General features: G+C 39.0%; 1 protein-coding gene across 6 annotated transcripts in view; it reads right to left on the reverse strand.

Moving 5' to 3' along the window:
* The window catches only part of wdr31 (WD repeat domain 31), a 15,376-nt gene extending 844 nt beyond the window's left edge, over positions 1–14,532 (reverse strand). Inside the window, exons 1-10 of one of the 6 annotated variants that reach the window (XM_059549544.1) lie at positions 14,322–14,532; positions 13,866–13,963; positions 13,658–13,789; positions 13,463–13,589; positions 2,272–2,346; positions 1,967–2,111; positions 1,782–1,882; positions 1,623–1,690; positions 493–634; positions 240–402 (exon numbers count right to left, since the gene is read on the reverse strand). In XM_059549544.1, the coding sequence (XP_059405527.1) occupies positions 240–402; positions 493–634; positions 1,623–1,690; positions 1,782–1,882; positions 1,967–2,111; positions 2,272–2,346; positions 13,463–13,589; positions 13,658–13,704 (868 nt within the window). In that variant the 5' untranslated portion in view covers positions 13,705–13,789; positions 13,866–13,963; positions 14,322–14,532. Of the gene's footprint in view, positions 1–239; positions 403–492; positions 635–1,622; positions 1,691–1,781; positions 1,883–1,966; positions 2,112–2,271; positions 2,347–13,462; positions 13,590–13,657; positions 14,110–14,321 lie in introns of all 6 variants that reach the window. The other 5 variants (XM_059549540.1, XM_059549543.1, XM_059549539.1 and 2 more) reach the window with 5 other exon arrangements.

Genomic DNA, 14,532 nt, shown 5'->3' on the forward strand with positions numbered 1-14,532 from the left:
TAAATAACTTGCTCAATGATCAATTTAAATTTATATTCAATTAAAAACATGTCAGCCAGAGAAGTAAGCTTCCCCAGCTGAGTTTGCTCAAGTCCTCACAAAGTTTCTTTTTTCTCTTACCAAAATATGTTAGACTTTTCCGATTTTACTTCCATAAACAGGAAACTGGCCTATTAACCCATGAGCCAGCTGGCCAATTCACTTGTATACATTTGGAAACATACAAGTGTATGTGTTACCTGCAGTGTTCTGATCCCATATTTTTACTGAGCTGTCATACGACGATGACGCCACGAGGGCAGGATATCCGGGACGGGGAGGCACAAACACGCAGCATGCCGTGGTCTGCAGGTGTCCTCTGTATTCAGCTACCTTACAGCCGGGCTGCCTGAGGTCCCACAGCTACACCAAACAGAAACACACACGTTAAACGTTTGAATGCATGTACATTGAGAACTGTGTCCTGGCAGTATCACACGTACACACACTCACCGTGGCTTCACAACCCTGACCACCAAAGCCATTGCTGGACGACAGCAGGTGGTAACAGTTGGAGTTGATGTCACAGTGTGTCTGAATATACTGCTTTGCCGGAAATGTGTTAGTGACCTGCCAGGTACGGCTATCCCACACCCTGAGACAGATAATACACACCAACACACCAATCAAAAACATTCATATAGTGCTTTTAATTAAATTAGTGCTGTCAAATGATAAATCGCAATTAATCACATCCAAAACAAAAGTTTTTGATTACATAATATATGAGTGCGCTGTTTCAAGGCAACTTTACAGAAATCATAATGTTAATAATGCTTTCATTATCTTAACATTTTCATGCCTTACAGTCACATTTAGCAAATGGGCATCACTTATTCACCAACGGATCCTCTGCAGTGAATGGGTGCCGTCAGAATGAGAGTCCAAACAGCTGATAAAAATATCACAATAATCCACACCACTCCAGTCCAGTCCATCAATTAACATCTTGTGACATGAAAAACTGCATGTTTGTAAGAAACGAGATGTTTTTAACTTCATATCGCTGGTTTCATCTAAAATATGAGTCTAGGCTCGTAAGAATCAGGAGAGAAATATGGACTGATCAAGCACTATTTACAAGTGAAAACAGTCCAAATTAGTTCTAAACAAATATGTGGGTGGATTTTGATGTGAGAGAACTTTTTTCTACTGGAGAAAGCATCATTATGGATTACGGAATATTTTGGCTAGAAGCAGAGATATAAAGTTAAAACGCCCTGATGGATGGATATATTTCTTATAAAAATGCTGCTTTTCATTTCACAAGATGTTAATTGATGGACTGGAGTGGTGTGTTGATTACTTGTTGATTGTTGGTATTGTCTTTCTGACGGCACCCATTCACTGCAGAGGATCCATTGGTGAGCAATTGATGTTAAATTTTTCCAAATCTGTTTTAAGAAACACACATGATGGATTGATGGTGAGTACAAAGATACTACATTATATATATAACTTTGAGGTGATATAGCTTACACAATCATATAGCTTATTTAACAAAAATTTCCTAAGAAATGCATGTCTGCAAACAATAACTGTTCACCAACACAACAGACCATATGACATTTCAGCGATCTGACCTGATAGTTTTGTCTTCTGAGGTTTGGACAATAGATGTGCATCCTGGTACCCAGCACAGATGAGTTACCTGAAATAGGACAGCACGTGATAATATTCAGGGACTATTAAAACATACACAAGAATCTCGAAAGTCAATTTCTGAAGATGGCCTTTCTAACCAGGTTACGTGAGATGGTGTTTTTCTGCAGACATTCTCCGGACTCGATGTCCCAGAGGCGCATGGAGTTATCACGAGAGCCCGTGCACAGCTTTGAGCCATCTACAAAATGAATAAAACCACATTACAGGATGGCGTTTGGAGATTTTGTACTCATAGCATGTTATTGTTTGAGGGTTTGTTCACCTGGGCCTACCGCTACCCCGTTAACTACGAGCTCATGACCACAAAACTCCTGGACGGGTTCTGTATCTCGACCCAAATCCCACATCAGCACTGTCTTATCACGGGAAGTACTGAAGATCAAGGAACTTCTTTTAAAACAGCATAACTAAAGGAAACCAGAGAGATTTATATACACACAGTATATAAAACACACTTATTCATTGAGGCATCTCTATGTTTACGAAATAATTAAGCAATACTAGCTTTATTCCTTTTTTCTCAACTAATGAAAATTGTTCCAAAATAAATCCAAGCTTTGTCTTTACCTTTGTAATCTCTCTGCTGTGGCCCTGGAATGATTTACACCGTTTTCCAGCTCTCCAGTCATAGACAACAACAGCCTGAGACACAAATCATATTAACCCTTATGCGTTGTTGGGGACGTTTTCGTCCACTAGGGGGTAAAGTTGAGTCTTATTTTGGCCACAACTTTCTCTGTGTTTGAGCTAATGGAATGATTTTTGGTGACAAATCTTATTTTGACTCATATTTTGGGAAAATGCTTTTAAATTTGTCAAAAACTCAACAGTACACTGTGGGCAAATTCACTACCCTTTCGGTATGTTTGTAAATTAAACTGCTGTAAAAATGTATCAGATAAATATTTGTTTTTCAATTTCTTTTGCATAAATCTATTAATCAACCTCAGTCCTGATCAAAACTACCAAATGTTTAAAAAAAATTAAAGATTTTAACTCTTTAATTACCAAGTTCATAAATGATGCCACTGATTTGGGAAAAAAACACACAAAATTACATATTTTCAATATAAAAAGTGATTGTGTACTTGATATTTTTTTACCTTTTATCACAGTCTTGGGCATGTCAAAGATTATTAACAAGATTGGCTTTGATGCATTGTTAGTTTTTGTGCAGCATTAGATTTAATTTTTTCTCCCTAATTTGTTGCATTCTTGATTGTAGTTTTCCCTTTTGGGAAGAGGTAAAAAAAATTATTTTTACAGTTGATCACTAGGTGGGACCATTAACCCTTTAGATAGGCCTGTGCAAAAAAAAGGCTTAGTTTCTGGCTTGTATATGGAGTATAACAGCAAATTATAGTGTTTGTGTGTGTGTGAGATTCTTGATTGTTGGTGGTTTTCCCTGTTGGGAAGAGGTAACATTTGTTAATTTTTAGAGTTGATCACTAGGTGGGAACATTAACCCTTTAGATAGGCCTGTGCAAAAAAAGGCTTAGTTTCTGGCTTGTATATAGAGTTATATGGAGTATAATAGCAAATTATAGTGTGTGTGTGTGTGTGAGAGAGAGAGAGAGAGAGAGAGAGAGAGAGAAAGAGAGGGTGTGAGAGAGACCTTTGTGCACTTACCTTGATGTACAGTATCTGAAAAAATCCAAATATGCACCTCATGCTCTCAGAACTACATGGAGTAAACAATAAAAAAAGAAGTGTGTTTATGCACCTGCTGCCTTTTGATGGTGAAAAGTACAGATGGCCTATATGTGAAATGCTCGTCTTTTCTTGATGTTAAAGCCAGTTTAAAACCTTAAAATCCTGAAAAAAAATCTACTTTGCATCAAATTCATGAACATAATGTATTATGAACCAAAATGCAATACCAACTTCAAATAAGCTGCAGCTCACTGGAGGGGTCAAGCTACATAATCATTTCTAAAACTTTGGTACAAGTCAAGCCCTTTCTCGTGTTGCTTGCTGCTCTTCTCACCATTAAATGACCAGCACGATGGCATGCAAGTGTTAATCCACGTACTTTGCTTTTGTTTAGTCTATTCGCTTGTTACAGTAAGTCTGACGTCACGTAGCAGCGCTTCCATGTCCAAACGCTCTATCAGTTACCACGAGAAAACAACAAAAGGTGCTAATATAAACTCACAATGTGATAGAATACTAGCGAAAAAGTTATAATCTTAACCTTTAACTCCATACCGAAGTCCCAGATAGCCAGACAATGAAAAATAAATATAAAAAATATATATAAAAATTATTTGTGTTTAGGACGCTGTGAGCACGGAGACTGTAGTGTATATCGTAAGTTTGAAAGCGTTTAGCTTAAATTATCAATATGAATAAGCAGTGCTCATAAACGGCTGCCGAGGTCATATTCTCAAGTGAAGCGAGTTGAGGCCTGGACCCGGAAACAGCGCTTCTAACGTCATCCCTTAACAACCGAATACTTTCACCACCATTAAAAGGCAGCGGGTGCATAAATACACTTTTGTTTACTCCATATAGTTCTGAGAGCTGAGGTGTACATTTTGATTTTCTGAAATACATCAAGTGCGCAAAGGTCTCTCTCACACACTCTCTCTCTCTCTCTTTCTCTCACACACACACACACACACACACACACACACACACACTCATACACACACAATATAATATGCTGTTATACTCAGGGTTCGAAATGAGGGGGGTCTGGGGGGGTCCTGGACCCTCCATAAGTAATTTTTGGATTTTGGGGGGTCCCCGACAAATATATTTTAACATTAAAAATGATTGTGAAAATTATAGATTTTAGTGACGTTTTGTATTTATAACGGTAATTAATTGATTTCCTAGCACGAGGCAGCAATCAGTGCAGCTATTAGCCGAGTGAGTTCCTATACAGCGTCACAGATTGTTGTGATGCTCCCGCAGACACGTACTAGATGAACGTGGCAAAAAGAGACATCATAAAGAGTGAAATCCTGAATGAAAATCCTGTAAGTGCTTTGATTGTGTTTATATCTCCATAATTGCTTATAGTAAAATATTAGGAGTTCGAGTTCCTATATCAAAAGTTGCATTAACTACAGATACCCAGTGTAATGTAGAAGAGTACGTTTGTCAACGTTTCTTGCTAGCTGTAACTTACGTGTATGAAGCCAAGATCTGCCAGCTAACAGCAGACCTAGCAGCTAGACTAGTTATTCAAAGCTAGCTTAACAACCTAACGTTACTCGTCCAGTTAGTGATTACGAAAGATAACCAGGACTTAATTCAAGTCGGTGAGTTGATTAAAGTGAATGTGATTTGAGCATGACTGCACATGAGAGCTTGGTAAGCAATCTAGGAAGCTAAAATCATTTTCCTTAATTTAGCATCATGCACATGGAGAGAAAAAGAGGAAAAGGAAAGATCACCGACTGTTTTTCAAGTGTAAATTGTGCTTATGTGATAATATGGCTGTTGTCGGGGGAAATTGTAGATATCAGGGATGCAAAAACAACGTGCTTTTCGGCGCCTAGTGTTTCTTTTACTCTCTATGATATCTGCAACCGCATCAAATTCTGCTTTAAAAAACTTCCTGTCAATACAGAACGAAATATGCTGTAGCTTATTTTGCCGTCAATACTGCCGACGTTGTCTTTGCTGTATCTGTAGGCTATATATTGATGTTAAACATCCAAATGTAGACTGTAGTTACGCGCGGGTCGGGGTTTTTTCCAACGCGCAGGTCCCGCTTTTATGAAATTATTTGGCCCGCCCCAGCCTGCCCCGCAAATAAAGTAAAATTTCTTGACCCGCCCCGCGCATCGGGGACATCACGGAAGTTACGTTGCTACTTAGACCTTCGTATCGTAACCTTATTATATTTAATATAGGCTATAGGTAATTGCACTATGATGGTTCGTTCGTGAACAAATCTTTTAGGTGAACGAATCGTTCTCGTTTACGTAATCCACTGACCATAGACAGTAAAAGACTCATTTCTCGTTCAATGAAGTTCCTCCCACAGCAGTGCGCGAGCGCGGCGCTATTAGCAGCGCATGCGCAGCTCGTGAACAGCTCTGTGAACTGTTTCATCCTGTCAAAGAGTTACTCAAGATGTGACGGAGCATGTGACTTGTTGAATGTAGTGAACGAATACGATCTTCTCGTAGGTGAAAGAGTTGAATGAACTGATACATCTCGTTTGTGAACTAAATGAATGAGGGTCAGTCGGCCAAGCATGTAAATCTTGATCAGCAATCAGCAGATATAAAGCGCAGTTATTGGTGCAAATACAGAACATAACTCCACGTTTAATCCCGATAAACCCTCGCGCTTTGTTAATCTGAACAATTTATTTAAACTGTATATTTAATGCGATCATGCACACACTTTAATAAAGCCAAATCAATTTTTGTCACAAGTAAATATGTTCGTTGAGACATTAACATTTAAGACACTCTTTTTCGCCAGCTGCTGGCGTATTTGTGTAATATGAAGAAATGGTCACTGAACGAATCAGTGAATGAATCATTTTGGTGAAAATCAACGAATATCTTGAAAGAATCAAAATTTCCACCACTAAATTCCATGCAACAAAAAAGGATTTTTAAAAATTTAGTTTTTAGTGACCCGCCCTGCAATAAAGTGCCAATTAACCCGCGGGGCGGGTTATGAGATGACCCGCGCATCACTAGTAGACTGGTCTGTCTGTCGGCGCACAGAGCCACACAGTCGCAGACAGAAGTTCGTGAACACCGAATTCCCTTGTCTTTCTTATCGGTGATTGAACGATAAAAAAATGAACGATGTGTTCGAAAAAAGAAGTCAAAGTGTCCGTCTCAACGAGTTTCCCCGTAAACGCAGTCAGAGAAAGAAAACGGATGTGTGTCATTACCATAGACTGTAAAAAATATGGACAAAGCGTCTGTGACGTCACCCATAGACTTTCTGAAGAACGGGTTTGAAGCCGTTTATGGGGGGTACGGGCTGCGCCATCTTGGAAAATCTTGGGAAATCCTAACCCCACCCATCTTCTGACGCAGCGCTCTTCACTCATCTCGCTCTGCAAATTCGGTTATCTCTGTGTATATTTTAGGCAACGAAATATGTTATAAAACACCATACTAATTATTTTCGTTTTCATTAAAAGAAATCTTAAACATTATAGCCACACAAATGTGGTTCAGGCAACGCATATTGATTATATTCAACTACACATAACGTTTGCCTATTTATGAAAAAACTAAATATAAAACACAAACCTGCCTCTTTTCATTTTAAATATAATATAAAAATATTAAACATTTTATGGTCCAGGCAATATGTGCATTTGTACTAAACAACAGATTTTGCAGTAAACAACATTACAGATCATCTTCGTTGTATTAAAATTTAAAATGACAAAACTCAACCCAGTCTCTTTTTGTGAATTTTCAGTTTTATCAATATTAGCCATTATAAAAGTATAAGTAAAAGGTATAAGAAGCTATACAAATAAAGCAAACAATTCAGTTAAACATACAAAGTCAGCGCTCTAGTCTAACCATACATCGGTAAAGTTAAATAGCTTATAAAGTTATGAAACTTCCCCTCAGCCAAAACGATTGCCCAGGGAAAAAATTATAGATTTACGAGACCAAAAATCGCCCATTAGATATACACAAGATGAATTATATCTCATGTTTAACCACTACAGAGACGCCAGAGTTCGCGGCACTGGCGGCAAACTTTAGAAGGTCTAGCCGAGGAAAGACTGCTTCAGGCGGGGTACATGAACGCCGAGCGCCCGGTCATCGCTGGATCAACTGGATAAAATTTTCATAAATCTTTAAATAAACCACAGATTTGAGCTTTAAACAACTACATTCTCGCCTGAAAACCTCTTAAAACTACATTTCATGATACAGAAACAGTAGTATTATATGTCAACTGTATTAAAAAATGGCGCTTCTTGTTGTCATTCTCCGTGGTGCTGCCTTGTCAGCTGTCAATCAAGCTGTCACTCAAAGTTAACCACACCCTTATTGTCATATATTTTATATCTAAATACGATCTAAACTAACGAGTTAGAAAAAAAATCACCCCCCTCACAGTTGTCAGGCACTCGGAAGCTATCGAAAAATACAATAAAAGTCCATGGGACCAACTTGTAAAAACATAAATTTATGCTGTGAAAACGGACATTTTAACATGGGGGCTATGGACATTTGCTCCCTTTTGGGACCTTCCCCCCTGGCGGATTTTCGATGTATTGCAGTTTTTCGCACTTCCGGGTAGGCTTCATTTTCCAGATCAGAATGTTGTTGCTTGGTCATTACCGGTATTAGATACATGCATTCTAGGGATGGGACGAAATACCGTTTGACAAAATATTGCGATACAAAACGTGACGAAACGCATCGAGGTCGAAAAAAATGGATCGCGAAATAAAGATAGATGGCACTGCTGCATGATTTGCGTAGTATATAAATAATTTAGTGTATTATATGTGTGTGTATGTATATGGGGCAGACATACAGTCTATGGTGGCAGGCTGGCAGCACCATCTGCTGATCAAGCAGGGTAAAAAAAACTAACGTCGTCACGTCAAGACAGCGCATGTTGCAACAACAACATTGCAGCCAGCTAACAAATATTAGCATTAGCACCAACTGCCGACCATGGAGTCAAATGAGGTCGAAATTGAGGATGCTAAGCCTGGATACAAGTCATATGTCTGGCAGTATTTTTGGCTTTCTCATTAAAAAAGACAAAGACGGCAATAGAGTAACTGACAAGACTAAGACTGTGTGTAAGCTATGCCATGCTGTCATTCCGTACACCACATCCAACACATCAAACATGAACCACCACCTTCAACGTCACCATAAAAATGTGAAGACGGCCCAGGAGAAAACGAGTCTACCGAAGGGATAGCTGACCATTAAACAAGCGCTGACACCAACTCTATCTCTGTCAAGTCCGCGTGCAAAACAGATAACCAGGCTAATTCATAGCGGACTATATGGCTAACATGGTAGAGAACAGAAAATTCATCCAAATGTTCAATGTGCTGGAGCCCAAGTTTAAGATGCCATGTCGAGGACATTTTTCAGAGAAGGTAATCCCGGAAATTTACAATGAAACCAAACAAAGCGTGAAAGAGTATCTAAAAAATGCCGACTGTGTCGCCCTGATCACCGACAGCTGGACCTCGCGTGCAACACAGAGTTATATAACCATCACGGCAGAAGTCATCAACGAGAAATGGGAGAGAAAAAGCTTTGTGTTGCAAACTCGTGAGCTAAGTGAAAGTCATACTGGTGTTAACATAGCTCACGTGTTGAGAAATGCACTGAGTGAGTGGGAGCTAACAAGGCCACAAACAACCATTGCTTGTGTCACAGACAACGCGAGCAACATGGACATAGCTGTGAGAGAGAGCGGTCTCCACCCTCACATCAAGTACTTCGCGCATGTTGTGAATCTGTCCAGTAAGCGAGGCTTGGCTGTATCCCGCATTGCGCGTCTTCTTGGTCGTGTGCGAAGAATAACTACATTCTTTCACAAGAGCACCATGGCCACCGCCGTCCTGATCAACAAGCAAACCCAGTTAGAGCTGCCTCGGCATAAACTTATCACCGATGTCCAAACCAGGTGGAATAGCACATATGACATGCTGGCGCGCTACCTGGAGCAACAAGCAGCTGTCTCAGCAGTGCTGAGCTGCCCAGGAATCCGAAGGAATGCGAGAGAAATTGACACTCTGGATAACAGTGATATATCAGATGTCGAGGACATAGTGAAACTGCTTAAGCCACTGAAGACAGCCACAACAGTTGTCTGTGATGAAAAAGAGCCCACTGTTTCACTGATAATCCCACTGAAGTTCATGATCGAGCAAAGCATGTCACCAGACGAAAATGACACACAGACCATCGCCAACATGAAAAGCGTCATTCTACTAGACATCTCGGACCGGTACTCTGGGGACTGTAATGACATGCTGCAGGAGTGCACTGCGCTTGACCCACGATTCCGAAGCCTGTCCCATCTGAATGATGAACAACGTGAGTCCGTCTATGCCCGAATACGTGAAAAAGCTTCAGCACTTCATGAGCAGCGCAACCAGGTAGGCTAACTTTTATTGAAAAAAAAAATGAGGTGCCCTGCGCGTGTGTGTAACTCTGTATGTGTAGGCCAGAGCCCGAAAACTTATTTCTCATATTGTTTTTTTGTTTTTTTATTAGTCGATGAGAGAGAGAGAGAGAGTCTCTGTGTGTGTGTGTCTGTGAGAGAGGGAGGGAGGGAGTGAAGGATTGAAAGACAGAAATGTTTGATCTAGTTTTTATTTTTTTCAGACCGGTGACATAGATGAAAGAACCACTAGGGCCAGTGCTTCAACATCAGGGGCAGCAGCAGAGCAGGCCAGGGTCATGGTTGAGGCAGCACAGGGAGCAGAGCAGAGCCAGGAAGAGCCAGTGGAAGGAGAAAGGCAGATGCAGGACGTGACACAGCCTCCCCCACCAAAAAAGACAGCGTTAGAAGATCTCCTTGGGAGCTCCTACACTACTGTTGTTGAGACAGTGCAGTCCAGCAGAGGGATTGAAATGGAGATACTCTCCTACAGAAATGGGATTCCTATCCCACTCAACAGTAGTCCACTTGAGTGGTGGAAAGTTAATGCATATGCTTACCCCATACTTGCCCCCCTGGCCAAAGCCTACCTTTGCATTCCTGCTACGTCAGTGCCCAGTGAGCGTGTCTTTTCCACAGCAGGAGACATTGTGTCTGCTCAAAGATCACTGATTACACCAGAACATGTTGATATGTTAGTTTTTTTTGAAGAAGAACCAGTCCTGAGATAACTTAACCTAGGATTAGAGCAGCACTAAGGGAGTGTTCTTGTTTGTGTTTGGCCAGTTATGCCTTGTGTTTCCCTGTGTGCAGTAATATTTTTTTATTTTTTTTTTATATCATATCGTGATGTATCGTATCGTGACCCTGGCATATCGAGGTGCATCATATCGTGAGTTTAAGTGTATCGTCCCATCCCTAATTTCATCTTAAAGGAACAGCAACCCAATATACCTGCAGCTGTTTGTGTCACCAAAGTTAATCAAACAACAAAAGAGAAAAAGAAAATACACTTTTGTAGCTAAAGATGAACTGTATTAATTATATGAATCATATTTAATGTATACATTGAATGCAGTGTTATTTTACATTTGATTATTCGATTTCTGTTACTTAATACAGTTAATTTACCTGAAAAACCAAAAGCACTGCTTTATTTCACATGTATTTTTGTTCTATTGCATCTATATATGCTTGTGTTTATTATTTTCTATGCAGAGGCACTAGGCCTGCCCTACAAAATTACCCCAATCATCCTAGAACTTTACAAAAAGAGCTACTCAAATCATCAGGTGAAATTGTTTTTGTGAAGTATTGGAAGGAGTATTAAAGCAAGAAGCAGTGATAGATAGTTTTTCAGAATTTCATTTTACTCTGTGTCTATATGGGTGGGCCGGGGGTGTAAGTATCTAGATATTTGCAGCGGGGCGAGGGCTTCGATTACCTCTCTCTTTTTTGATCATACATTTGTTTGCTAATTAATAAAATTTTAGGGGACCCCCCAAGAGTCCCAAGTCATTTCGAACCCTGGTTATACTCCATATAGCTTCATATACAAGTCAGAAACTAAGCTTTCTTTGCACAGGCCTATCTAAAGGGTTAATGGTCCCATCTAGTGATCAACTGTAAAAATAACAAATGTTACCTGTTCCCAAAAGGGAAAACCACCAACAATCAAGAATCTCACACACACACAAACACTATAATTTGCTGTTATACTCCATATAACTCCATATACAAGCCAGAAACTAAGCCTTTTTTTGCACAGGCCTATCTAAAGGGTTAATGGTCCCACCTAGTGATCAACTGTAAAAATAACAAATTTGACCTCTTCCCAAAAGGGAAAACCACAATCAAGAATGCATGATAATATGGTGTAATGGCTTTGCAATCAAAAAATGTCGTTATAATGGAAGTCAATGGGGCAAAAACAGCCACCAACAACAAATTAGGGAGAAAAAAATTAAATCTAATGCTGCACAAAAACTAAAAATGCATCAAAACTAATGTTGCTACTAATCTTTGAAATGCCCAAGACTGTTATAAAAAGTAAAAAAAATCCAGCTAAAATTACTTTTATATTGAAAATAAGTCATTTTGTGTGTTTTTTCCCCCCAAATCAGTGACATAATTTATGAACTTGGCAATTAAAGAGTTAAAATCTTGGATTTTTTAAAAACATTTGGTAGTTTTGATCAGGACTGAAGTTGATTAACAGATTTATGCAAAATAAATAGAAAAAAAAATAATGAATCTGATACATTTTTATAGCAGTTTAATTGAGTGGATGTTTTCATCCCGAACATACCGAAAGGGTAGTGAATTTGAACAATCCACAAGGGTTAAAATGCACGTATTGTCAATCAATGAAATATATTATAACTATCATTGCCTGTTGATTTAAAGCCTTAAATTTGGAATGTGTAATGTCTGTGCCAATAGTGGCAACAATATGAAATACAAAATTAGATAGATCTTTACATGCTTCTTGATGCTACACAAGCATTGCTAGCATGTGCTGTTGCTATGGGTGTCTGGGTGGTTTCTACAGTCAAACAATCATAAACATAATATACATGTATCTTTGAAAAAAATTTTTTTAAATAGAATTGTTTATTGTAACAAAATTTTTCTTATTTTAAATAAACACTGTTCTTTTGAACTATTGATTTATCAAAAAATCCTGAAAAAAGTCTGACAGGTCCCCCTCAAAAATAACACTGATAATAAATCAGCATATTATAATGATTTCTGAAGGATCATGTGACATGATGCTGAAAATTCAGATTTACTTCACAGGAATAAATTACATTTTAAAGTATTTTAAAATAGAAAACTTTTCTTTTAAATTTCAATAACATTTCACAAAAGTATTATTATTATTTATTTATTTTGATCAAATAAATGCAGCCTTGATGAGCATAAGAATCTACTTTGAAAAACATTAAAAAATCTTAGTGATCACAAACATTTGAACAGCAGTGTTTAAGTTTCGTTTTAATTTTATCACATTTAATTTTAGTACTTCAACTTAAAACTGACATTTTTCAACTAACATCTATACATTACTTTTTGAATTAGTCTGTATTTTCATATTTTTAAGTTTTTCATTTCATAAGTTTAGTTTAAATTTGAGTAATATGATGTGCTTTGTAGTATTCATTACTTTGTTGATATACTGTACACACACACACACACACACACACACACACTTCTATTCCTATTTATATTGTTTCGGTTTAAATTTTAGTACTTCAGTTTCAACTTATTTGAGGAAACAATTTCCAGTTTTCATTGTTTTACACCAAATTTATCAACTAATAATAATACTTTAACTAACAAATGTGACTTTAGATAGTTTTGGTTAACAATATATGGTTCACCTGAATGTTTCATTGCCCAGTTTTCTAACGTTACTGCCACAATTGTTACTGTTACTGCTTTCTAACGTAAAGCCACAATTCAATCAGCTTTACCCACTTTATGAATTAGTGTTCATAAACTAGGTATGTACACTTTTTACAGTACCCAAGGTGGGCAGAGGGTCAACTATTTGTGCAATTCCATTAGATGCTGAAGCAATTTTACACTTAACCTTTGACATCCAACACCCCCAACAGTAATAAATCTCCAAACCTCCCTCCTGTTCAATGCTTTTCCAGCTCACCTGGTCATGCCCTCCTGACACACACAGGTCAGAGGTAAGGCTGACGACACAGTTGATGGCATCTGTGTGAGCGGGTTCATACTGCACTACCTGGTGCACAGGTGCGAGCTCCGCCCCCTCTTTGGCCCTGCCAACAATACAGCCTCAATAATCAAATCCAACACAACCAAAACATTGTTACTCATCATATCTCACTTGTAAAGGTCTGAGCGCTGCCGAAACTTGCTCTGTAGTTTCCCCATGCCTGTATGGGCGTCTAATCACCCGATATCAGGAGGTCTCACTCATCTCTCCACAGCACAGGCCATCTTCAGACTCTTTTGGGATCTGGAAGAATTAAGAGTTTTTTTTACACATTGATGAAGACGTCAAGTCCCTGGGAACCTCACAAGGGAGCTATTACCTGCCAAGAACAGATGCTAATGTTGTGTCTCTAGCATAAGCTGGTAATCAGTTATGTACTGGGTTCAGTTATGTATGGACACAGCTTGCTTCTGAGAGCTACAGGAAGACAAGGAGGGCGACCTGAATCCTATTAAGTGCATTAGTGCCTCATCGCATTAGGTAACAGGTAAGATGCAATATGGCAATATTTGGCCAAACCAATATCTCCATCTCCTGCAATAAACCTTCAGATATGAAAAAAGCTATTCAGAGAGACACAGAGATAGAGAGGGAGGGGGGGGGGGGGTGTACCTGTGCATAATGCATTGATCTGTTGAAAGTAAATCAGAGAGAACTGCATGAAAAGCATGCAACATCGCTTTTAATCCATGCATCTGCTATTAAACTACACGAGACACTTCTAGACCCATTTTAAATGCAGTAAAGTTCTTGACACCAAAAAAACAAAACTTACCGTCCCAATTCTTAAGACGCTTAGCCGGGTATCAATGTCAGTGTGTCGGTGTTATTGTGAAGGGCTCGCATGTGTGCTTGTTATGTCGGAGCTTGCAGAAAATACGTGAACGAGGGATTTATGGCGCATCGTGATCCGTCTCGCCGGTAAATCTTCCGCAGCTCTTCGAGTTCATCATCTCCATGAGAGACGCTTTCGCTGTTACCAGGCA

Source organism: Carassius carassius, chromosome 5 (assembly GCF_963082965.1).
Source record: "Carassius carassius chromosome 5, fCarCar2.1, whole genome shotgun sequence".
Taxonomy (NCBI): Eukaryota; Metazoa; Chordata; class Actinopteri; order Cypriniformes; family Cyprinidae; genus Carassius; species Carassius carassius.